Source organism: Geotrypetes seraphini, chromosome 1 (assembly GCF_902459505.1).
Source record: "Geotrypetes seraphini chromosome 1, aGeoSer1.1, whole genome shotgun sequence".
Taxonomy (NCBI): domain Eukaryota; kingdom Metazoa; phylum Chordata; class Amphibia; order Gymnophiona; family Dermophiidae; genus Geotrypetes; species Geotrypetes seraphini.
This window is the reverse complement of record NC_047084.1, coordinates 47,124,194-47,150,581: the sequence shown is the minus strand read 5'-3', so window position 1 is coordinate 47,150,581 and position 26,388 is coordinate 47,124,194. Positions and strand designations below refer to the sequence as shown.

General features: G+C 42.3%; 1 protein-coding gene across 5 annotated transcripts in view; it reads right to left on the bottom strand.

Moving 5' to 3' along the window:
* Positions 1-420: 420 nt before the first annotated feature.
* Positions 421-26,388, bottom strand: part of LOC117354005 (cAMP-specific 3',5'-cyclic phosphodiesterase 4D) — a 1,294,824-nt gene continuing 1,268,856 nt past the window's right edge. For all 5 annotated transcript variants that reach the window (XM_033930716.1, XM_033930743.1, XM_033930726.1 and 2 more), the window contains 5 exons: positions 26,015-26,114; positions 15,123-15,277; positions 12,444-12,566; positions 5,635-5,817; positions 421-1,972 (listed from right to left, as the gene is read on the bottom strand). In XM_033930716.1, coding sequence (XP_033786607.1) covers positions 1,565-1,972; positions 5,635-5,817; positions 12,444-12,566; positions 15,123-15,277; positions 26,015-26,114 — 969 coding nt within the window. In that variant the 3' untranslated portion in view covers positions 421-1,564. The remainder of the gene's footprint in view (positions 1,973-5,634; positions 5,818-12,443; positions 12,567-15,122; positions 15,278-26,014; positions 26,115-26,388) is intronic.

Sequence of the window (26,388 nt, the reverse complement as noted above, 5' to 3'; positions counted from 1 at the left end):
CCTTTCTGGGCTATGGTGTTTGAAAAAGAATCCTCAAACCCCTCTACCTTAAGGGAAATGCATAAGATTTTTAGCTTTTTAAAAAATCTTTAGTGCTCTCACACCTCCCATCCACTTATGGCCAAAATAGAAATATAGCTTATATATGACAGTGTATGTTTAACAAAGAAAATGCTCCATTTATACAGTGTCCAATGCAGTATTTTTTTTCTTGTGTGTGCTAATCTAAGGAGAGTATGATAGCTAAACCAAAAATGATACCGCACTGAAAGGGTTCCTGCACTATGTTCCCTCTAAGCCAGGGGTGTCAAAGTCTCTCCTCGAGGGCCGCAATCCAGTGGGGGTTTCAGGATTTCCCCAATGGATATGCATGAGATCTATTTGCATGCACTGCTTTCATTGTATGCTAATAGATCTCATGCAAATTCATTGGGGATATCCTGAAAACCCCACTGGATTGCGGCCCTCGAGGAGTGACTTTGACACCCCTGCTCTAAGCTGAGCACATGAGCAATTGTTCATACATTCTAGGAACGTCGCTCACAGATTTCACATGGTCGCTCACAAAAATATTTGCAAATCTGGAAAAATTATTGGTTTTTTAGAACGTGTTGCTCACACAAAAAGTTTTGTTTTAAAACTTGCCGCTCCCATGAGAAAAATTTACTTGCACCCAGCCAATCCTTAGAGGGAGCGTTGTTCCTGCCTACAAAAATCTTTCTATAAAGTCATTCTTAGCTAAAACAATATATTTCTGCAGCTTGTTTAATTGCTATGAAAATCTAAGGTGCAAAATAAATTCTAAAACTAGAAGTAGAATCCAGTGTAGCACAGAGGTGTACTGAAAACTTGCAAGTTACTCTTTGGAAATGAAATTAACCAGTGGCTGATGAAGTTTTGAACATGATACTAAAAGGTAAATTCTAGAAAAGATCTCTGTTTTACATATGATACAAAATGCAAAGGTCAGTGCAACCCACTGAGCCACACTTGATTTTTTTTTTTTTTTTGAGTCACGCTTCAGGAAGACTTGAAATTAGAAAATAATCCACAGCTCATCTTCTTCCAAGTAACAGATTCATATTGTGTCCCATTTGTAATGTGCGTTTACTTTCTGTTACAAACAGTTCACACGCTCCAGCTGTTTTCTTAAAAACCTTAGGATGGATGTAATTTGAGGACTTCTCATTTGTGAAATGAAAATAAAAGCTATTATAAAAGAAAAATGAATCCATATATTAGACTCTGCTGGTCAGTTACACTCCTTGGAACACACTGGTGTAGCCACTCTAAATTGGTTGACCAGATTTGCCAGGCTGAGGATCAATTAAAACATTCGTAGACAGGTTTCCTCTTGCTTTTTACAGCCATGGAGGTGAATTTCTAGTACAATATTCCTGAGTGCCAAACTGATTCATTTTTGTCAGTTTTGATCGACAAACATCCTGGCAGATGACAGGAAGGTGTGCTGTGTTTGTGGCATAAGACACACGCTTTGGAAACCATTTTCTAATTTAAAAGAAAGAATGAGAGAAAGTAGGAGAGTGAGGATGTCTTCACACTGTTACGTGTCAGGAGAATGCTCTTCTTGTGATAAGCACGGGTCCATATGGCACTCCCCCTCCCCCTCTTCCACCTGCTCATCAAATGGAATTTCGGTGGATTCCGAGTCCTGGGTGCAAAGGGTTTTGGAGTCACTGCAGCTAGTGTCCTCTTCCGCTTGACTTCCACTGTCCTTTTCTGTGTCCGACTCCCCGTCCTCCTCCAGTGTCAGTTCAAACTGGAATTTTTCAGTCTGGCCCTGGCGGCCTTCTTCCTGCTCATCGGGTGCAGGGGAGGGGCTCTGAGGGATTGTGCTCTGGTACCACTCACGATTGTCCTCCAGAGTATCCAAGATGTCCTGGGCATCAGGGTGTACAAGGTCTGCCCACGTCTCCCACAAAGGATGGACAATGTAGTCTATAAAACCCACCTGTGAACAAGTATCATCAAGAATGTTAGTAGTTGTGACTGTTTTTCAGCAGAAAACAAAAAAAAACCTTTGCAGTAAAGGGAAAACCTCCATTGCACCCTGCTTTAATTTACTCATTTACACAGCATCACTAACGTGGATGGTATAGTGCAGAGGTAGGCAATTCGGGTCCCCCGAGAGCCAGAGCCAGGTCAGGTTTTCAGGATATCCACAATGAATATATATGAGATGGATTTGCATGCACTGCCTCCTGGAGATGCAAATCTATCTCATGCATATTTATTGTGGATATCCTGAAAACCTGACCTGGCTCCGGCTCTCAAGGACCGGAATTGCCTACCCCTGGTATAGTGGAAGGTATAATTTAGCATGACAGTTTTTAGAAACAAATTCTTCAATTTTATCATTTGAAAAATGACTAGGAAGGCTTATCCGAATTTCCAAGAATGGTTTGCTTTATAATATATTCTGTTACTTGGTGGGGGAGAATCCAAACAGTTAAGATGATGATTTTGCCTGTGGTTTGTTACCAAATGGGTATGTTACCATGTTACCAGTGTTTTTTCATAGGTCCTTTTACAAGAAATTAAATAGTATTCTCACAAAATTTATTTGGCTGGGGAAAGCAGCAAGAATTGCCTTAGTATCTTTACAAAAGCCAATTGTGGATGGTGGGGTAAATTTTCCAAATTTTTATAGGTACCATCAAGCCTATATAATGCGTCAGGGTATTTATTGGATCCTCCCAGAGCTCATGGAAAATCTTCCAGACTGGTTATGGTTGGAATGGCAACTCCTGTTTCCATTGAGATTGTGTCACGTTTTGAGTATCAAGATGCCTAGGCTGTATAAGGACAATAAAATTTTATTGGACACTTGGGAAACATTAAAATTTATTAATAATTTAGCAGCTGTTCCAATTCATAAATCCACTTGTCAGTCCCTTTGGTTGAACTCCAAGATTCAAATTGGTGGGCTTAAGGCATTCGTACTCTAGATGATGTAGCATCAGACGGTAAGCTGCTTGATTTTTCACGACTGCAACAAACATTTGGTATTGCTAAATCTCAAAGTTATAGGTGGTTGCAGTTGAAGCAGGTCATTCAGAAGGGGTTTCCTGACTGAAAAAAAATCTTAAAAATCAGTATAGTTTGCCATTCCTGTGCTTCCAGATGGATTTCCTGGGTCACCAGGCCGCTCAGTGGTATAAATTAATATTTGGATTTTTGAATAAGAAACCAAAAACTGGTCTTCGTGACATTTGGAGCATTGAGATAAAGCATCAAATTACTGCGTCTCAATGGCCACGAATCTGGACTTGGAGAATGAGATATACGGTGTCTGCATCTATGAGACAAACGTGGTTTTTCTTTTTACATAGAGCATGTTGGACTCCGGTTAGATTACAGAAATCAGATAGCTCCAAGTCTAATAGATGTTGGCACTGTCATCTTGAACTGGGACATTAGATCATTTATTATATTATTGTCCCTTGATACTTCAATTTTGGAGATCCATTTGGGATCAGGTGAACAAAGTAATGGAAAATCCATGGCACTGTGCTATTTGCCACTTTGATGAGAGCTAAAAGCCAAATATCATCTCACAATAACAAACTTCTCTTTATTATGACAGGGGTTGCCATACAGCTTATTTTAAGGAATTGGAAAAAACTGGGATCGAATGAACTATACCTTTTGGTGGGAGTCTCTGTGTCACGTCTTTAAAATGGAACGTATTATGGCTAAACAACAGGGACATTATAAGAAGTTTCTGATGATCTGGGAACCATTGACAAAATTTTGAAAAGAGTGATTGTTGATTTTGCCCTTTGTTCATGCACGTCCAGGGTGGGTGGGTGGGAGGGGGGGTTGGAAAATATTTTTAATTCTTTAATTTGAGTGCAATTTTTGAATATGAGTATGGGGGGGTGATATATCTATTTGTCATAGATTACAATTTTGATTGAACTTAAGTGATTTTATAGTGTAATATGATTGTATAATATGTTGCACTTATTTATGGCTTCAAAATGAATAAAGATTAAAATAATAATAATAATAATAATTTAAAAAAAAAAAATATATATATATTGTTACTTTATTTTTCCTTTTCATGCTACAACTATGCCTGATTTTTAAGTTACTTTATAAATGATGTCATACATTTATACCATCTTCCTCTAACAGGTTTCTTTTATTTACATTTAGCTAACTTTCCGCCAGGGGTCGAGCATGACAGGGAAATTCCAGTTCTCAAAATAAAGGTAAGGAAATAGCATGGTGTTTTGTTTGTTTTCAAAGTACCATATTTTTAGGCATATCTATGTACAAACTAGTATAATTTGGGCCGACCTATGTACAAACTAGTATAATTCATTCTATACAAGTTTATTTTTCTAAGACAAGCTAATTGTAAAATTAACACATTTATTTTTAAGGACTTTTCTTTTTAGGTTCTTGCAGGCGTTACGAGGGGCTGCTGAAAAGCTCTCAGCCCAAGAAGAGAATGATGTGGAGCTATGAGAGAAGCTGATATGCACGGACGGAGAGAGGGACCTTGGGGTGATAGTGTCCGAAGATCTAAAGGCGAAAAAACAGTGTGATAAGGCAGTGGCTGCTGCCAGAAGGATTCTGGGCTGTATAAAGAGAGGCGTAGTCAGTAGAAGGAAGAAGGTGTTGATGCCCCTGTACAGGTCATTGGTGAGGCCCCACTTGGAGTATTGTGTTCAGTTTTGGAGACCGTATCTGGCGAAAGACGTAAGAAGACTTGAGGCGGTCCAGAGGAGGGCGACGAAAATGATAGGAGGCTTGCGCCAGAAGACGTATGAGGAGAGACTGGAAGACCTGAATATGTATACCCTAGAGGAAAGGAGAGACAGGGGAGATATGATTCAGACGTTCAAATACTTAAAGGGTATTAACGTAGAACAAAATCTTTTCCAGAGAAAGGAAAATGGTAAAACCAGAGGACATAATTTGAGGTTGAGGGGTGGTAGATTCAGGGGCAATGTTAGGAAATTCTACTTTACGGAGAGGGTGGTGGATGCCTGGAATGCGCTCCCGAGAGAGGTGGTGGAGAGTAAAACTGTGACTGAGTTCAAAGAAGCGTGGGATGAACACAGAGGATTTAGAATCAGAAAATAATATTAAATATTGAACTAGGCCAGTAACTGGGCAGACTTGCACGGTCTGTGTCTGTGTATGGCCGTTTGGTGGAGGATGGGCTGGGGAGGGCTTCAATGGCTGGGAGGGTGTAGATGGGCTGGAGTGGGTCTTGACGGAGATTTTGGCAGTTGGAACTCAGGCACAGTACCGGGTAGAGCTTTGGATTCTCGCCCAGAAATAGCTAAGAAGGAAAAAAAAAAAAAAAATTTAAATTGAATCAGGTTGGGCAGACTGGATGGACCATTCGGGTCTTTATCTGCCGTCATCTACTATGTTACTATGTTACTATGAAACTTACAAGTTATTCCACACTTTTCTTGATCCTGTACAATTTATGTGTGTGAAAATACAGTGCAACTACAAAATCCTGCAAACAAAATGTAAAGGGACACTCCCTCTTCACCCTCCCCTCACTAAAACTGTTGTCTGCCCTGGTGAAGCACAGTTTATTGACCTAGTTTGCCATGAGCTGTTTCGCTTCCAGTAGCTTCTTACCTGTGACTTTTCAACGGATGCATTGTGCTTATCACACATGGGGCTGATCTCCATGCCTCGCTCCCTTTCCCGGTCCCCTTGCCTGAAGAACTCCTCCATTATCCTGTCGGTCCACTGGCGGTACAGCTGGAGGGGCTTGGTTGGGTTGCTCAGATCTGCACAATGCACCATGTTCTGCAGAACCTAAAATAAACATGAAGACACACGACTGGCTGAGCACCTGCTGTGCTATTACACCACAGAGAGAAGGTTCATGGTCTTCATTTGCACATTGACTGACTGTGAAATCAACACTCCAAGAGGCTCAGAGTGTAAGGTTTATTCCACACTGAAAGTCATCACAATGTGTCTGGATATTTCTCACACTTGCATTAATAGTCACAGATAATCACACTTTGGATGCGTGGAGTCTAGTTTGCTCTGGCATTTCTGTTTTTATGGCTAAACAGAGATTATTACAGACAAAACTGAAATCTCAACCCCAGCTGCATTTTTTCTTCCACATGAAACAACTGAAAAATGAATGCAAATGAATGTAACAGAGGAATGTGATAGAGAGAGAAAGCACCTCTGTCTGCATAACCGATGTTCAGAACCTAACACCGGCACTAGAGGCAACAAGTGCCAGTGTTAGGCATGAGTACAAGGAACAGCGTGGACAAGAAAGTCAGTGCAAATAGCGTACAAATGAAGTCAATCAAGCTACTCAGACATTACCTCCCAATGCTCAGAAATAGTGCTCTTAAAAAACTCTGCCCTACCGCAGGAAACCTAATGCCAGCTTGGAGCTGACATTAGGATAGAGGTGTTTTAACGGCTGCAGCTGAAGCCGCAGCTTATACACGTGTATTTTAAAGGCCGCAGCTTTAAGGGCTTGTTACAGTCCCTCATCAATACATTTGAGGAGATGAGATGTTAGTGGGAATGAACCGAACCTTGCTGGGAGATGATTCACGACTGCACGGCTGAAGAGGGTAGGTGTAAGTTGAAGTGCATGATGGGACTGTCCTCTTCCTGGCTCCCTGACATGAACACAGGAGCCTTGCTTACACCCAGCTCTTGTGCATAAGAGCCAGGCACGTTCCTTCTCCTTACTGAAAAACAATTTCCCAATGTTCATCACTAACAGTGCGCATATTATTTGCATGCTATTAGTGTTGAACCCTGGGAAGTAATTTTTTGGCACTGTTCCCTATGGTATTCTCCTGTGCTGTAGGAGTTCTGTGCATCAGCCAGGACTCATAAAACAGCTCCACTATGGAGCTATTAAATGTGCACAGGGAAAATATGTTTTGCTCAATTTTGGATTCTTGGTCGTTTATGGACCAGTCTGTTTCACATATTAGTGTCAATAAAAATGTTAAGCATTAGAACGACTTAAGAGGTTGGGTCTCTTCAGCTTGGAAAAGGTACTGCTGAGGAGAGATAAGATTGAGGTCTACAGAACCTGAGTGGTGTAGAATAAGTAAGAATGAGTTGACATTTTTCATCCTTTTTGTAAAAAAAATTATAAAAAAACCAGAGGACAGTCAATGAAATGACACTTACCCCTCAATATTTGTGGGTTCGGCACTCGTGACTTCGATTGTTCATGGTGTCTCCCCCACCCCCAGACTTACTTTCTTTTACTTATAAGCACAATGGCACGAAGAACAGGGACCAGAATATTCTTTATTCAGATGACCCGAATATCCCAGTTCTTGAAAGATACTCACATGTTTAACAATTGGAGAGGATTTCAGCGTATTTAGCACATGCAAGTACTTTTCAAGAATTGGGATATTCTATTCTATGAGACTTTGCTATCCTTGATAGGCTGGATGTACTGAAGAGACAAATTGTTTTACAAACCCCTAACGTGGGTTTCTGCCTAAACACAGGCCATGTCGACTCATCCGAATAGAGAATATTCTGGTCCCTGTTCTTCAGGCCATCGTGCTTCTTTTTGTTTGCATGCTTTGCACGCTTTGAGATCCCGTTCTTTGTTTTCTTAGACAGTTCAGTACAGTGACAGGATGGCAGATAGTGACTCTATTCCACCACAAAAATAGGAGACAACCCTCAAAAGGATTTCAAACAATATCAAAAAGTACTCACTAAAATAATCCCTATATGAAAATATATAAAAACCAAAATATTCAGTACACAATAATGAATAATAGTGCTCATTCTCATTAACACCAATTAGCACTGGCAACAGTGAATCAAATAAGGTGTTAGATAGATCATGGCACTCCCTTCCTGCCGCCTATAATATATAAAGCAGTCGCTTAAAAATCAAAAAAGAAAGCACTTATCTTGTTAAGATCTTGTCTGTATAATTCAATAGGAGTGCAAGCTTCGAGAGGGTAGCGCTAGCGTCATAAGCAGCTGATTCTGTTGTCGGAGCTCACCGAAAAGTGAAACTCAGTGTCTGAACTCAAACAGTTCAAAATTCAAAAATTCAAACATCATCATTCTTGCTAATTCTCTCCAAGCAGGATTTTAAGAGACTTGCTTTATATATTATAGGAGGCAGGAAGGGAGTGCTATGATGTATCTAACACCACCTTATTTGATTCACTGTTGCCAGTGTTAATGTGACTGAGCGCTATTATTCATTATTACTGAATATTTTGTTTTTTATATATATTCATATAGGGATTTTTTTAGAGAGTGACTCTACACATCTTGCACTAGCCTCTGTCTCTTTCTCTCTCTCTTATTCCTCACCAGCTCTGCTCCCCCACTACCTAGCTTTCCTCCATCCCAGTCTCTGTTCTCTTCTTTCACCTTCCACTTTCTTTCTCCTTTATAGCAGTTTCTTTCCTCTCTAGGCCCCACTAATCTGTCTCTCTGCCTTTCTCATTCCCTCTTTCCCATCTTTTCTTCATCCAACCAACCTTTCTCGCACCTCTTTCATTCATCAGCCTCTGTATCTCCACTACCACCCCTATTTGCCTCTCTTCCCTACTTCCTGCTCCTGCCTTAATGCCAGTCCCTATGGATCAATCATCTTGTTTCTGCCCATGACGGAGTTATCTTGACTAATTTATCTGCTTTATCCCCACTATCTTTATGCTAACCTAGGTGCTGTCAGAGCTCCTGTTTGCATCTCTCTCTTGTCCTCCTTCCCCCTCTCAAAGAAGTCACTCTTCCTTCTTCCTCTCTCCTTTTCCCACCAGTCTCTGAGATCATCCACCTGCCTGTGCCCACTTGCCACCACTGCTGCCTACCTGTAGATTCTCATAGGCCATTCCTGCTGCCCCAAGTGTGTTGTTCTAAGAGCCCCAGCAAACGCATCTTCCTCAGTTCATCATAGAGACACGAGAAATGTGACAGACTTTATACTGGGTTTTATTTTGTAGGGTAAACCCTTTCCTTTTTTCTTTACCCCAGAAAAACAGAAACATAGAAGTGTGGAATAATGCAGAAATTTAAGCTAGAAAACAAAATGGGGCTCATAATCAAAAAATAAATACGTCTAAAAACCCGCCTAAATCAGTACTTGGATGATCAAAAAGACAGGTTGTCCAAGTATTGATAATCGAAACAGGTTTTAGACGTATCTAAAAACATCTTAGGCCTTTTCAGTGCTGCTGTACGCCCAGAGTGAAAAGGGGCAGTTTTGAAAGTGTGGTTAGTGCGGGAGGTAGGCGGAATGTGGACTGACCTAGACTTAGTCGTACTGCAAGTATAATCGAAAGTTTAACGAGACTGCCTAGATGGAACTTATACATAGTGACTTAGGTGATCTAAAAACAGGTCTAAATGCCAAAGGTATCCAAAGTGACAAGCAGGGACAAAGTAAAGACCCCCACACACTCCCCCAGTTTTCAATGATCCCCCCTCCCTGCCATAAAAATCAGAATAAAAACGTGCATACCTGCCTGCAGAACATCAGCACCTAACATAGAAAAGCCTAGTAGAACTGCACAGACATGGCCTATGTAGTTTGGGGGGTGGGCTAGTGAACCATAGAGAGGAGGACCCAGGCCCATAAGCTACTCATACCACTGCATTCATGGTGAAACATATGTACCCACCAAAACCCTATTGTACTGCCATATAGGTGGCACCTGCAGCCATAAGGGCTGCTGGGGTGGTAGACAGGTGGCTATAGTAGGTTTTGGGGGGGCTCACCATGACTTATAAGGAAGTTGTGGTGAGATGTGTATTTTGCACCCTTTTTGTGAAGTTCGTAGCAGTGCCCCATTACTCTGTTGCCACGTCTGGGTGGCCAGTCAATCACTTTGCTGGCCTCTCCCATGTCCAAAAGGTCTTGTTCTAGGCATTTTTGACTTGGACAAATTTTTGGACGAGAATGTGGTATAAAGATAGACGACTTAGCAGTCTGGACAATCAAACAGAAGTACAAGTAGACGATTCTCCTCCCCCCAATTTTTTTTTTAATGTATCTTTCGAGAATGGACTTTGGACATTTCTGACTTTGGGCAACTAGCGACTTAGGTCCAAAATGGACTTAAGACGTCCTAATAATTACATTATAAACCTGAAGGTCTGGATTTGGGCTGATATCTGGACACCGAAGATCACAATCGACAGAGGCTATTTTCAGCTTCAACTTGTTTTGGAATTATATTCCTGAAAGGGTTTGTTAAATGATAAAACTCAACTAAATTTGTTTGAATTTGGCCAGTCTCCCCTGGAACACGATTCAAAACTAAGGAAGAAAGTTATCAACATCAGCTACCATTATGATGTGCTATTTTACTATTCAGATACTGAAAAAAAGGTTTATAATATTACATAAAGTGTTAAATTGAAGGAAAAAGGATCTCAAAAATCCATGCCAAAGATCATTACAATCTCAAATGGCTAACCTGTGGATGGGGGTTTCGTTCATTGATCTTTAAAAAACCTTCAAAGGAACTCAATTGCATGCACAAACTAACAATCTTATCTCATGCAAAAATTCTCTTTTATCTTTTTTAATTTTTGTACTTTTTTGCCCCATAGGGTTAGTGTTATAACGAACTGTTTTTTAATCATTTATATTTCTTTGTATTTTTTGATAAACAATTGATTTATAGTAAAGTCATCTTGTAAACACAACTAGTAAATTGCGAGAAAAATTACAACATTGAGTAAATTGTTTTTCAAAAAATCGTAAGGAAGTGCCTAGCGCTTGACACAACACTTATACTCTTCTTTAGTGTCAACCATCAACTTGTTTTACTAAGGGCTCCTTTTACAAAATTTATCGCACGCAACTTTTTATCGCACACTAACCCCCGCGCTAGCCAAAAAACTACCGCCTGCTCAAGAGGAGGTGGTAGCGGCTAGCGCAGCTGGCAAATTAGCACTATTACATGCATTAAACTGCTAACTCGGCTTCGTAAAAGGAGCCCTAAGTATGTAGATAGGATAGCTTTCTATGTCAAATTTTCTGACAGGACCTGTTTCACCCTACACATTGGGCTTTTTCAAGATGAATGTCGGTAGTTTAATGCGCAATCTGCGATGACATGGCTCTTACCTGCTCAATGCCATGTCACTTATGCATGCGATAAGATTGTTAGTTTGTGCATGTAATTGAGTTTCTTTGAAGGCTTTTTAAGGATCGATGACCGAAAGCTCCAACCACAAGTTAGCCAATTGAGATTGTAATGATCTTTGCCGTGGATTTCTGAGATCCTTTTTCCTTCAATTTAGCACTTTCTGTACCGTGTTTTCACGCATATAATGCGCATACGTGTATAACACGCATACGCGTATAGCGCGGGGGTCCAAACCATTTGTGTAAAAATTTTTTTATATAGCACGAACACGCGTATACCGCGCATGCTGCTATAACCTCCTCCCGCCACTCCCTCTTCTGGCCTGCGAACCAGCATCCTCCCCCCCCGCTCGCGTCACCCCCCCTCCCCCGCGATCCTACATCCCCCCCAGCACCGCAAAGACATCGGTCGCTTACCTGATTGGGCACCAGTACCAGCACCAATGCACAGGACGTGCCAGTGCCAGTGCCCGAAGATCCTCCCTTGTTGGGCTGGGCTGGGCGGTGCGAGGGAGATCCTCCCTCTTCCTTGTGCCGGGCTGGACTGGGCTTTGAGCATGCGCAAATGCTCAAAGCCCAGTCCAGCCCGGCACAAGGAAGAGGGAGGATCTCCCTCGCCCAGCCCAGCCCAGCCCAGCCCAACGAGGGAGGATCTTCGGGCACTGGACTGGCTTGTCCTGTGCATTGGTGCTGGTGCCCAATCGGGTAAGCGACCGATGTCTTTGCGGTGCTGGGGGGGATGTAGGATCGCGGGAGAGGGGGGGTGACGCGAGCAGGGGGGAGGATGCCGGTTCGCAGGGGGGATGCCGGATCGCACTGAAAAAAAAATTTGTATAACGCGCTCACACATATAACGCGCATGGTTATACTCGGTTTGTAAAATCGTTTATAACGCGCGCATTATATGCATGAAAATACGGTAATATTGTAAACCTTTTTTGAGTATCTGAGATTTGCTGTGGTTTACATACATTTTCACTAGTTTTGTGGTCTTTTTGATAGTTTAACTATTTTATTATTCATCCCCAATTATAAATAACTAGGTCTCAATGCATAAAATGAGATTTGTGCTAAAATAGCTCAAGTTGGTGGTAAAATAACACATCTTAACTGTGGCTCACATCGATAACCATGCCTCTAAATCTCTGTTTAACATGAAGCTTGGGAATTAACATTAGGGCACCACAAATTATCACTGAGGGCCTTGGAATCTAGGTCTAAATATTACATGCACATTCATCTTGCAAATAGAAACTCAAAGTAAATTAACATGGGGGGGGGGAAGGAAATCAACCACACCGTTTCTCACCTGAATTCTGTCTGAATAGTTGTCCAGAAGGAGAACACCTGAGCTTGTCACTTTCTTTGTCTCGACCATAGTCTTCAAATCAGCCAGTAAGTTCATATGTTTAGACATGTCTGTTGCAAGCACCTTGAGAGGGAAGAAGGCAACCTGATCAGAGAACGGCCAGTTCTAAGCAGAATTTTGCAAGATTCCAGTGCAGCAGATCACATGGAGAATATGTACATTAAATTGGAAATTTAGTTATAGCCCAACTTTATCCAAGGCGAGGAACTTAATAACATATATAATGAAAATACATACATCACAGTTTACAAATAGAAACAATCACTTTACTACAAAACAGCAGTGCAACAAAACAGTTCTGGTAAACACTCTATAACAATTGTAGGCTTGGATATTAGATCAGAACTTTGAACATTCAGTATAAAACCTCAAACATATGCATGGACCCAGGGATATCTGTAAGCACCCAACCATAAGACTATGGGTCTCACTATGCTTACAGCTATGGGCGCTGGAATGGGGAGAAGCCACGGATGCTATGGCATGCCCAAAAATTTCTCACACTCTGCTACCGGTTCTGCTGTTTCAACAGTGCCAAAATAAAGATAAAGGTGTCCTGGGCCACTCTATTCATCTTCACGGCTGCTGGATTTGCCCCAGAACTGAAAGTGATGTCAGAAGGAGGCAGGATTGGCAGCCATGAAGATAATTAGAGCAGCCCTGCGATTCCTTTATCTTTGTTTTGACATCAATGGAGAGAGGGGAGAGACACACTGAAAGGAAGGGAGATGGAGGGAGGTCAGGCAATGGATGGGAAGGAGGAGAGAGAAGGTCCAGGTGCTGGATGGAAAGGGGAAAGAGGGGGTCAGGTGCTGGGTGGAAAGGGTGATGTAATCTTTTGGGTTTTTATATTGTCTAGTCTATCTTGGGTCCTGGGTAGAGAATGACATGGTGACTGTTACCTGCAGTTAGCTGTAGGTAACCCGAAAGAATGGGGAAAAAATCAACTATTCACCACCCCATGGAGTGGTGAATGGCTTTGTCCCCACAGTAAAAAATCTGCTGTGAGTTGCCTCCCTTCCCACCCTTCCTGGTCAGCATCTGGAGAGAGAGAAGGACAGACGCTGGAAGGAAGGGGGGAGAGAGAGCGAGGGATAGACACTGGAAGGAAGGGGGAGAGAGAGAGGAACAGATGCTGGAGGGAAAGGGGAGAGAGAGAGAAGGATAGACACTAGAAGGAAGGGGGAGAGAGAGAGGAACAGACGCTGGAAGGAAAGGGGAGAGAGAGAGAGGGATAGACACTGGAAGGAAGGGGGAGAGAGAGAGGAACAGATGCTGGAAGGAAAGGGAAGAGAGTGAGGGATAGACGCTGGATGGAAGAGAGAAAGAGAGAGAAGGGCAGATGCTGGATAGAAGTAGAGAAGAAGCAGACACTGAATGGAAGGGAGGAAAGGGGGCAGATGCTGGATGGAAGAGTCCAAGAAAGAAGGTCAAGTACTAGATGGAAGGGGAGAAGTAAAGAGGGTCAGGCTCTGCATGGAAGGGGAGGGAGAGAGGGATCAGGCACTGGATGGAAGGAGAAGAGAGAAGATCAGGCATTGGATGGAAGGGAGGATAGAGAGAGAGAGGGGGGAGGCAAGCACTGGATGAAAGGGGGAGAGTGAGAGGGTGGAGACACTGGATGGAATAGGGTAGAGAAAGGAGCAGACGCTGGATAGAGGGGGAAAAGAGAGGGGGCAGATTGAAAAATGTACTTAGTCAAATTAAATGGTATCATTATTACTACTACTTATATTGCCCAAATTTTGTTTTATTTGTATTTGTTAACCTATAGTGTAATGATTGAAATATATCAGTTTTTGAAATTTACTTCTGCTATTTTTATATTTTGAACAGTACAGGTATCCTTCCCAGGAACACAACAGGGTGCTTGGGCCAGCAGAAATACATGCCATGGCTCCATTGGCCTGATCTGCTGCAAGGCAGAATACAACAGTAAGGCCAGCAGTAAGACAGGGAACAGGGAGGAATCTGGAAAGGCAGATTCTAGTGTGGTTTTTGAGTTAGTAAGCCATGTGACTTATGGACCATGTGAAAAGTCTAATGAGATGTCTACTTGAAGATTACATCATAAAGACAACATAAGAACCTATGAGCATTTATAAAATATGTATTCATAGGGTTACCATATTAAAAAAAAGAAAACCCTGACTACATGACCTGGTCCTGTTCTGCCTCCAGCCCCACCCCATTCCACCCTCCAGCCCCGCCTCCAGAAAGCCTCCTCTCTTTTCTACGAGCTCCGGCTGTGTCTGGAGGGCTCGGAGCATGCGTGGATGCGTGACGTCATCCACACATGTTCAGAAGCCCTCCAGACATGGCCAGAGCTTGTAGAGGCTCCCCAAAACCCAGACAAACGCTGAGTTTTGGAAAGTCCAGACAGTCCTCTAAAAAGAGGACATGTCCGGGATTTCCCAGACATCTGTTAACCCTATATTCAAACCCAGCTCCAGTGTGCAGACACTGATGTACACATTTATATCTGTTCTGAAGCATGTACTGTGAACACATTGAGCTTGGGGACTAGGCATGCATGACTTTCTGTTTTGGCAATATTGTTATATGTGACTAGGAAAATGATAAAAATAAATGCTGCAAAAGTAATGTGGTAATACTCACAATGTCAATGACCATTTTCCTCAGTGATTGTCTCTGCTTTTTGGTCAAATTCTGGAAAATGTCACAGTTCTCCTCCTGTAGCAATTTGAATCCCACAGCTAAGTGATGATTCTCCAGCACTGATGAATCATTGTACATCAAGGCAAGTTCCGAGTCTGAAAGGAACCCAGCAGGCAGAGGGTTAACAAAGGACTTTTTCATCTGCAGCTGGCACTACAAAAACCTTTTTTAATACGTAAACACTGGGATTTTCTCGACGTGTTGCAAAATATATCAGCAATTCTTAAAAACAGCTTAGTTGGCTAAGAGTTCCTTTAACTAAAATTTAGTGTGTGTTAACAGACATTAGCACGCGCTAAGTGGCCCACAGATATAACACTGGAAGCAAAGCATTTAGACCCCGATTCTATACACGGTGCCTAGCAACTCTCATTCATCCGCTAGATGCCATTTATAGAATCACGCCTAGCAGTGACTAGTAGACATTAAAACCTTAGGTTCACTCCCATTTATGCCTGGGTTTTCTTGGCCTAAATGAGTGCACTTAAGTCAAACCACGCCCAGAATCTGCCTCTAGCCATGCCTACTTTCTGATATCAAGCTGATTATCTTTAAAAAAATAATTTAAATTACATTTTAATGGTGCTTTTCAATTATCTAGTATAAAACAGGAGAGTCAAATCCACAAACACAAAATTGCAAGACAAGAAGTGGAAATGTCCTATACAGACTGGTGAACTCAACTGTATTGCAAAAATGTCCTTTTATTTATCCAAAAGTAACTCAATGACTTGACATGTACATGTTTCGGCCAAGATGGCCTGCCTCAGGAATCTTAAAAATCTCGTGGTTGATACGAATAAATAAGTCCACAAAAGAACATACACTCAAATCATGACTGCAGAATTATGGATGGCTAAATAGAAGATACCAAATTTCTGTGTTTTAAGCTATGCTATGTTCCTTCTTGCTTTGGGGAATGGTTTCCTTTCCTCACTCCATTCTCCTCCAGAACTACAACAAGCTTGGAGTGCACAGGAGTGTCTCCTGCATACTTGTCTTGCCAACTAGATATCTCTTTTTGTTTCTTACCTACATACAGGAAAAGAACCAGCAAATACAAGGAGACAGTGGCAAATGGGATGACAAAAAAAAAAAAATCAGATGGCCCTAGAAGAGACAGAATGAAAAGAAAGAGGGGGCAGAGGGCCGATAAGAGGGCAAACAAGGATTAGTAGAGGGAAAAGGAGAGTGAGAGGAGGCAGAAAACAAAAGTATAAAAAGGAAAACATAGGGTCTGATATTTAGTCTGCAGGAGGCAGCCTGGCTACTTCCTGCGATATTGTTCCCTCTAAGCGGGCGGGTGTTGTGAGCAAACTTTTTTCACTGTGAGCTAAAAATATCGGGCGCCAGCAAGTTATGAGCCAAATAAATATGTTGCTTTCTACCACAGAACTTCCTTACGTTTGTATGGAATCTATCCCCTTTCAACTTTAGAGAGTGCCCTCTCGTTCTCCCTGCCTTAGCTACTAAGTCTATTCCCTTCAGTACCTTGAATGTTTCTATCATGTCCCCTCTCAATCTCCTCTGCTCAAGGGAGAAGAGGCCCAGTTTCTCTAATCTTTCGCTGTACGGCAACTCCTCCAGCCCCTTAACCATTTTAGTTGCTCTTCTCTGGATCCTTTCGAGTAGTACCGTGTCCTTCTTAAAGTACCAGTGCTGGACGCAGTACTCCAGGTGAGGGCGTACCATGGCCCGGTACAGCAGCATGATAACCTTCTCTGTCTCTTCAGTCCAGCATCTGCCCCTTCCATTCACTGTCTGTCTTTCCCTGCCATCTCTCCTCCTGCCCCCCCCCACCCCCCAATTTGGTCTAGCATCCATCATCTTCCTTCTGTTCCCCTCATGGTCTGGCATCTCTATCCTTCCCTCCCCCCTGTGGTTTTTAGCATATCTCTCTTCTCATTTCCTCCACTCAGATCTGATCATTCTCTGCTCTCTCTTCCCTTTTCTTCTCTGGTCTTCCTTCTCTATTTTCTGCCTCCATCTAAATTAAATTCTTTCTTACTATTTAGTCCCATTTCCCTCTTTTCACTGTGTCTACACACAGCTTGTCACCCCTTTCCCTCACCCCTCCATTATCTTACTATTTTCTTCCCCCTTTATTTATCTCCTCCTTCCATCCAGTATGTGTTCTTTCCCCACTTCCATTCAGCATCTGCTCTCCCTTCTCAACTGACATCCATCTGCCTTCTGCTCTCTCTCCCTTCTTCTCACTTCCATCATCTGTCCCCTTCTCTCTCTCTCTCTCTCATCTCCTCCATTCCATCATCTGCCCCTTCTCTCTCTCTCTCTCTCTCCCCCCCCCAACTTCCATCATCTGCCCCCCTTCCCCTCCCCTTTGTGGGTCGCTTTCTTTCCCCTGAGGGTGGCTCATGTCACAGGGGAAGCTTTGGCCGAGCAGAACCGCTTGATTGACAGTGGAACTTACTTGATTGATGTCGATGCTGGGGCCCGTTGCCGTTTGAAGGAAAAAAAAAAAGGTGGAAAAAAGGAACCTGTAAAGGCGAGAGGAAGGGAAACCTCCAGGACAGCTGCTTTTTGCCCTCCTTCAGCGGCCCAAGAGTTCAGACCAGCAGCGGCAGCTCTGTATGCTTTTAACTTCGGCACAGAGCTGCCCCTAATCAATAGTTTAGCGCGGTTTCATGAGGCAGCCTCGGGGCCTTTGATAGCCGGCCCGCTTCGATGATGCGATGTGGGCCGGCCTAGCAAAGGCCCCGAGGCTGCCTTATGAAACCGCGCTAAACTATTGATTAGGGGCAGCTCTGTGCCGAAGTTAAAAGCATACACAGCTGCCGCTGCTGGTCTGGAGGTGCGGAGACAAGGCAGGAGGCAAACGCGGTGGAAGGCAGGAGTCCCGGCGAAGGCAGGAGTCCCGGCACAGCGACTACAACAGGAAGTTGCAAGTCAGCTGACGCCGGCCTTTCGTTGCGGCAGGGACCGAATCCTTCGCGGACCGGCAAGATTTTGTTTGCGGACCGGCGGTTGAAGAACTGTGCTCTACACTGTGTGCGCTGTGACGAGAAACTTGTGCGCTGCGAGGTAATATTTTGAGCGCCAGCGCACCCCAGCGCAGCTTAGCGGGAACGCTGTTGGTGATCCCGGATATTCAAAGCCAGGGTTGTATCTGGCCCCAGCATCGAATATCCAGGGCAAAGTTTGGTGGATCGCACCTATCCGGCCAAGCCAAATTTCATAGGCTGGCTGGCTAAGACTAAACAGCTAAAGACAGGCTGGCCTTTTAGTCAGGTTTATCTGGCCACATGCCTTAGCCAGCCAGCTGTTGAAAATTAGTGGTGACTGGCTATGTTGCACGGCATAGCCAGTCACTGGGCTGGTCAGCAACATAGCCAAACAGGACTTAGCCAGGCGTGAACTGTTCCTGGCTGGCTAAATCCCTCTGAATATCAGAGGGGGGGGGGGGGGTATAGAATTCCTAAGAGACCAGTTGTTTCAGGTTTAGGTATCATTAATAGCAGGTAAACGTGTGCACCAATTTTTTTGAGATACAGTGGCATTTATGCATTATAAAATACATGGTAAGCAGCTCCTTTTATCTCTTTCCCAGCAGATACCCATTTCCCATTCAGAACAGGCCCCTTTTCTAGCAGTAGACCACTCTGCATAATGGTCTATGTATCCACATATTCCCACCGTCTCTTAGAAAATAGTTTGCAACACATAATTCTGAATGAATATACATACATACCATTTCTACACATGCAAGCTTTATGGGGGAAGCCAGTTCTATAAAGACACATAAGTGCCTGCGTGCCTTTATAAAATACTAGGGGCAGAAAACAAAACACATCTACTCCTGGGTCATAAAAAAGTATGTGTAATCTTGGTTTCCACTTATACATGTCTGTGTGCACCCAATGGGGTAATTTTATAAAGCCAAGTTTTTACACATGGGAAATGTTTATAAAATTAAAGATATTTACTGTGATATTCAGCAGCAACTGGCTAAATGTGTGCAGGTAATTCCACTGCACTAATGGCTGTCCTAGATATAGCCACTGCACAAATGGCTGTCCTAAATATAAGTGCACAAAACTTGTGAGATCTAACCAGATAATTAGTTGCAACTTCAGCTGGTTAGCTGCTGCTGGTTCTATTCAGGGCTCAGAGGGGTTCTGGATAACTATGTCATCCTTAGTGCAGGGGTAGGGAACTCCGGTCCTCGAGAGCCGTATTCCAGTCGGGTTTTCAGGATTTCCCCAATGAATATGCATTGAAAGCAGTGCATGCAAATAGATCTCATGCATATTCATTGAGGAAATCCTGAAAACCTGACTGGAATACGGCTCTCAAGGACCGGAGTTCCCTACCCCTGCTGTAGTGCTTAAGACATGATGTGGATATCCAAAGACAGCTGCTAGCACTCACACAGAGACTGCCACCCTCAGAACAAATTAGCACTTCTGGTTATTGATACCCGGGTTTCACAGATAGCTGTTAAGACTTGATGGAGCTCATAATGGATTATTTGGTGGTGCTTGGAGAGACATTATTCATTTTACCACAGGTTCTGCATATGAAATAATTCATACAGAAAAGACTGTAAAGCTGTAAGAAGTGAAATGGTTTAATTAAACGTGGCTCTCAAATTTACATTAAGTAATCAGCCTGTCAAACAAAAAACGTATTTGTTTAAACGGACTTCTTTATGTTTACATTTGACACTACTGTCTTTCTGATGAATATTTTGCCTGGATATTTTGCAGCCACAAAGATTAAATAAATGGTACCCAAACATAGAGTAACACTGATTACCAAATTCTGCGCCCAAATTTGGCGTGAGGATTTACACCAACTATAATCAAGTGTAGATCCTGATGCATATCTGCAGTATTGTATAATACTGTGTACAATTTTCCAGAACACCCATAACCCGCCCATGTCCTTCCCAATTTAGAGAATGACACGGTGACAAAATTCATCACCATTCCCGTCCCCGCGGATAACCGCGGGAAATAATCCCATGTCATTTTCTAGTGTCTATTTCAACCTCAGTCCTTCTACACCAGCATTCTTCAAAGCAAAGCTTGCGGGTCAGTGGTTGTGGCCATTCATATTCTGATTCTTCCCTCTATCCTTAAAGAATGACATGAAGATGGTTTACCATGGTTATCCGCGGGGACGGGAACGGTGATGAATTTAGTCACCGTGTCATTCTCTACTTCCCATGAAAACACCCTCTTTGCAGTTACACACAGATCAGTTTAGCTGCTGTCCTATATCTGGGTGTATAAGTGTATTTCTGCACCAATCTGCTGTTTCAGCCACATTTTGATACTTTGCCCATTAGAAGGGGTTAGAGACCCTGAAGATGTGAGTTCCATTCCCACTGCAGTTCCTTGTGACTCTGGGCAAGTCACTTAAACATTTCATTGTCCCAGGTATAAAATAAGTACACGCACCTGTCTAAAAGATGTAAACCTTTTTGACTATGTAAACCACACAGAAAAAATGGTATACAAGATCCTTCCCCTTTATCCATGCTTATCCTTGTGACCCTGGGCAAATCACTTAATCCCTCTATTGCCCCAGGTACATTCAATAGATTGTGAGTCTGCCAGGACAGGTAGGGAAAAATGCTTTAATACCTGAATAAATTAATGTAAACCCTTATGGGCTCTCTGGGGTGAACAATATAGAAAATTGAATGAATGAATGAATAAATACATTTAAAAGCACTCAATGAAGTCAGGCAAATGCTTGTTCAAAGAAAAACAGATTTCAGGGCCTTTTTAAAACTGCAGCTCATTCCAGAGCTTAGGGGCTAAGAAAAAGAATGTTAAGGGGCTCATAATCGAAACTTAAACACGTCTAAAAACCTGCCCAAGTCAGCACTTGGTTGTCCTAAAAGACAGGTCATCCAAGTGCCAATAAACAAAACAGCTTTTTAGTTGTATCCAGACACTTTTTAGGCCTCTGAATCCCGCTGTGCGCCCAGAGCTGAAAGGAGCGGGATATGGGCAGACCTAGACTTAGACGTCCTGCAGGGATAATCAAATGTTTGACAAGACTTCCTATGCAAAACTTATACGTTGTGAGTTAGACCAGATAACCACTGCAGGGACAAAGTAAAGACCCACGCACACTCTCCCCGTGTTTACTGACCCCATTGCACCCCCACAAAGTTCAGAATAAAAACGTACATACTTGCCTCCAGAACATCAGCACCTGTTATAGGAAAGTCTAGTAAAGCTGCACAGAGGTGGCTTAAGTAGTCTGGGTGGTGGGCTACTGAACCATAGAGAGGAGAACCCAGGCCCAAAGCCACTCTAACCACTACATTAATGGAAAATGTGAGCCCATCAAAGCCCTACTGTACTGCCATATAGGTGGCACCTGCAGCCATAAGGGCTATTGGGGTTGTAGACAGGTGGCTATGGGTTTTTGGGGTGTTTGGGGAGCTCACCATAACCTATAAGGGAGAGGTGGAAACAGATACTGTGTCTGAATTCAAGAGGGCCTGGGATAGGCACGGGGGATCTCTCAGAGAAAGAGATAATGGTTACTGTGGATGGGCAGACTAGATGGGCCATTTGGCCTTTATCTGCCGTCATGTTTCTATGTTCTGGTGAGATGTTTGTGTAGCACCCTTTTTGTGAAGTTCACAGTAGTGCCCTATATGGTGTCCTTCTGCTCTATTGCCATGTCTGAGTGACCAGTCTATTACAGGACTTGACTCTCCCACTTCCAAATGGTTCTGTTCTGGGTGCTTGTGACTTGGACAAATTTTTGGTCGAGAATGTGGTATAAAGATAGATGTAGTGGCAGTCTGGATGATCAAACGCCTGGATGTACAGAGAGACAATTTTCGGAAAAAAAAAATAAAAAATTTTAGATGTACTTTTCAAGAATGAACATTTTGCTGCTGCCGACTTTGGGTGACTCATGTGCTACATCCAAATCGGACTTTGACGTTTCTTTTGATTATGGCCCTCAGTGTGTCTAATGGATTGGTAATAGGCTCTAGAAGGTAGAGAAAGCAGGAGTATAAACAGAAATTAGACTTAACAGATAAGATGGTATAGTATTTTGAACTGAGAACGATAGGGGACTGGGAGCCAATGCTATGATTTCAGGAGTGAGATGCAGTTGTCAAAAGAGCTAGCATTACAAAGAAACCAAGCAGCAATATTATGTAGCTTATAAGCGTTTCTATTCTGTATGGGAAAGGCCTGCATATATAACATTGCAATAATTTATATGAGAAATAAGGAAAGCATGTAGAAGGGTATGCAGAGAGATTGAGAAGTTTTTTTAAAAAAGATATAAGTTGATATAATGCTAAGAAACCAAATTTAAGAAAATCTGACATTTGTTCATGGAAGTTAAGAGTGCGGTCTAAGTGCACTCCAAAATATTTTAAGAAGTTCACCACTGTGACTTAGGTTTAAAACAAGACAGGAACTGATGCTGGGCATATAGTTTTCTTTTTGTTGAGGATCATCTTATATTGGGTTCTTACTACTGCTACTAATCATTTCTGTAGCAATACAACCTCGTGGTTTAAATGCTTCAATTGATTGGATTCATTTTTACTAACTTATATCTGGTTATTTTTAGCTTTTTGATGCACTGCCACTGTTCCTTTAAATCTGTTCCATGTATGCTGGTCACATGACAGTTTTCATGTGACCAACTGAGCTTTTTTAATGACGCTGCAGCACCATTTTTTTTTTTCACTTTGTGAGACTCTAGCATTAGCATTAATTCTGACGATGATATAGGATATTGTTTTTGAATTTTGTGTTCTCATGATTCTGTTTCTGTGTTTCCTTAGAGCCCTGAAGAAATGATTTTGCAATCATGAAAAATAGGCCTTTGTCGGCTGTTTGGAGAGGAAGCTTTCACTAGTGCCTGTACCACATTATCAAGCCTGTCTGCCATGAAGCAACAGATAAGTGTGGCTTGCACTTTGTTAGATTAATATTTAATCACCTTACCGTTATAATTGGCACAGTGGGGTTGCCTATGATAGAATATTGAAGGTTAACCAATGAGGAATTCGGGTTCTCCTTCCTAGCTCTAGAGCAATGACTGCCCGGTAGCTTCTGAGGCAAATTCCCCTGTGTATGTGCTTCAACTGTATGCTTTAGGTATAAAATAGTTAAGCCTTGAGCTTTAGCTTCAGCGTTCGAACTGGAGGATACAAGTGTTGTGTTTGTGCATTACTAGACTTGTGCAGAAAAGACATAGAAAAGACAGTCCCTGCTCAAAAGAGCTTACAATCTAGTCAAGACAGAAAAACTGGACAAGAAGGTGCATCAATGCTGCTCAGGTGGGAGAATTACAGAGGGAATGATTACAATTAATACAAAACACTGCAATAAAAAACATAACAAATTCCAAGAAATATGATCATATAATGCCACTTTTAAGAAATGCCCATTGGTTGCCAATCCCTCATCACATTTCTTATGAAATTGCCCTTCTAACATTTAAGATTCGTCAAACTCACTCTCCTATCTTTTTAGACAGACTGCTAATTCCCTATTCCACCACTAGAGCACTTCGTTCAAGTGCTCATAATCTCCTTTCAGTACCTTCACTGAAAATCATCAGTACTAGGCGTAATGAGATCTTTTCAATCACCGCCGCACCCCAGCTTTGGAACTCACTCCCAAATCATCTTAAAGAGGACCCCATAATAGGAAAATTTAAGAGTTCCTTGAAAACTTTTCTCTTTAAGGACGCGTTTGAAACTTAAATCTACTTACCTCAACATATCTAAACAACTGTTCAATTAATCATTCAAATTCCTCTATTTTCTTAAAAAAAATTTCTAGTCATGTCCCCTTCCCTTCGTTTTCTCATTATTGTGAATCTCTCTTTATACCATTGTAGTTCTTCCCCTCTATTCTTTTTGTTCCTGTTAAGTTGCAGTCCATTGATTGTCATGTATGGATTTCTGTATGTTATGTACCCCATTTTTTTATTATTATGTATAGTGCTTAGAAAGTTTTATAAGTGTTTTTATCAAATTTTAAATAAACTGTATGATAAGACAGATATTGGTGCTTAGCAGGTGGGTTAGAGTTTGGAATTGACAAGATTGTAAAATGCAAATATTTCCTATTTTGCAATGGCAATATATTTAAAAAAAACTTTCCCACCAACATTTACCCTTACTATTAGTTAGACATAAGTTGCTCATTTGGACTTAAGCTTTGGAGGAAGGATTGTGGTTACTTCTGTGGTACCTTAAACCACTTCAACAAGCCAAAAACTGGAGTTTTGCATCCCAGCTTCTTCACTGGCTTCCCATGGAAATCCAGTTCCACACATAGGAGGCAGCTGTGTAACAAAGGCACCAAATTTAAATGCCCAATATAAGGGCAATTCAATATAAGTGCTCACTGGTATGCACTCTTGCACAAGTAAAGTGCAGAGAAAAGGAGCACTTCTAAGTGCTCCTAAGAGCCTCCTAAGTGCTTTTCTGTACGGGTGTATATAAGTGTTGTAAGGTGCAACTTGAAGGGGGTGTACAAGTGGACTTAACATGGGTGACACATGGGAGGGCTCTATGTTACGTTCACAACTTACAGAATACTGTTATAAGCGCCCTTTCTGCCTTTAAGTGCCCAAGGTTATGCCAGGTCTATGGCTGGAGTAACAGCGCACACCTAAAATGAGGCACAACAGTTCCAGGCTACACTAGTATTGGTATCTTGTGCCCAGATGCAGTTACGGAAAAGGCTCTCATAAGGTTGCATGAGGGCACCTAAAAAGGGGCACCCACAACATGTGTAAATGTTCAGAAAAATAATGCTCATGCATGTGCATGCACACAAGTGTAAATCTGCTCACTGCTTGAGGGTAATTCTGTAAAGGGGCAGCAATGTTTTAAAAGAAAAGTAGGTAAAGTACATGGATTTGCTAAGCTAATCATATCCCACCTCTTCCTATAAAATAGAGGCCAAAGTGGTTTACAGAATCATACAGCTAAATAACAAAGAGCCAGAATAAAAATTCTGACATGAATAGACAGAATCGGAGAAATAGCTACCACTAAGCAATCTCAGCAAAATGCCCTGGGCCACTCAGTGGTAGGGGTCACCTGCTTCCCTCATCTCTCCTCTGTCTCCCTTCCTCTGATGAAATGCAGGGTATGGAGGGAGCTTAGGAACAGGGAACACAGAAGGGCAATGCTGGACAGGGAGGGGAGGAGAGATAAGGACACAGAGGGGAGATGCCAGATAGATATGACAGGGGATGCAGAGGGAAGGTGGATGGTGCCCATTTTGGCCTGAATTCTCTAAACTGGTGCTGCTGTCGGCGGCTGCCTTAAAAGCGGTCCCCAATTGCATGTCAGTCACACGGCGGCACCAGTTATAGAATCGCACCTCCGGCAAAGGTAGACACCGTAAACGTAGGCTAGGGTTTTCCAGGCGTACATTTCCAGCGCCTATCTTTGATGTGAATTGTGCCTAACGTCACTTCTAAAGTTAACTGCACCTATAGAGGTGCGATTCTGGCGCCAATTTTTTAGGCACCAGTTGGCGCCTTGAAAATCAATGAAAAACATAGTTTAAACGGTATTTTTCACTGAGCTTGGGCGCCTACCGGGATTTAAGAAAACAGTACTGTTTAAAGAATCTGGGCCATTCTGTCTGTTCCATACCCCATTCCACATTAGATGGTGAAATTAAGTGCTAAGGTACAGCATTAACTGTTAGCGTTAGAAGCAATTGCAACTTAGTAAACAGATCCCTAGCGCTTTATTTTCTTCATCAATCCTGAATGCTGGACTTCCTGGATGACATTAGGGGGAAAAAAAGGTGGCTTATATTTACATTTATTTTTATCAGACTTACTTGTGTTGATAAGAAATTGGTTTGAGACCCCAGGGTGATCTACATCATGTATTGCACTGGCAAAGATTGCAGCAAGAATTTCTAGATCTGTAAAAACTGCCTAGAAAAACAGAAAGAGGAAATGCTATTATTCCCTAAGGGCATAACCACACACTTTTTCCAACTGCCAAAGCCACCAGGATGGAACATCGCATTATACAAAAACAAACATAGTTACTTCAACTGAAAACTAAAGAGTAATTCTATAAAGTGGGTGCCAACACTTTCATATCAAATAGATGCATAAATGATTAGAATTACGGCATATATGTGTGCACAAATGTATGTAAATGCCAAAAATCCACTTAAGCACTATTCTGTAAATCTGCACATAT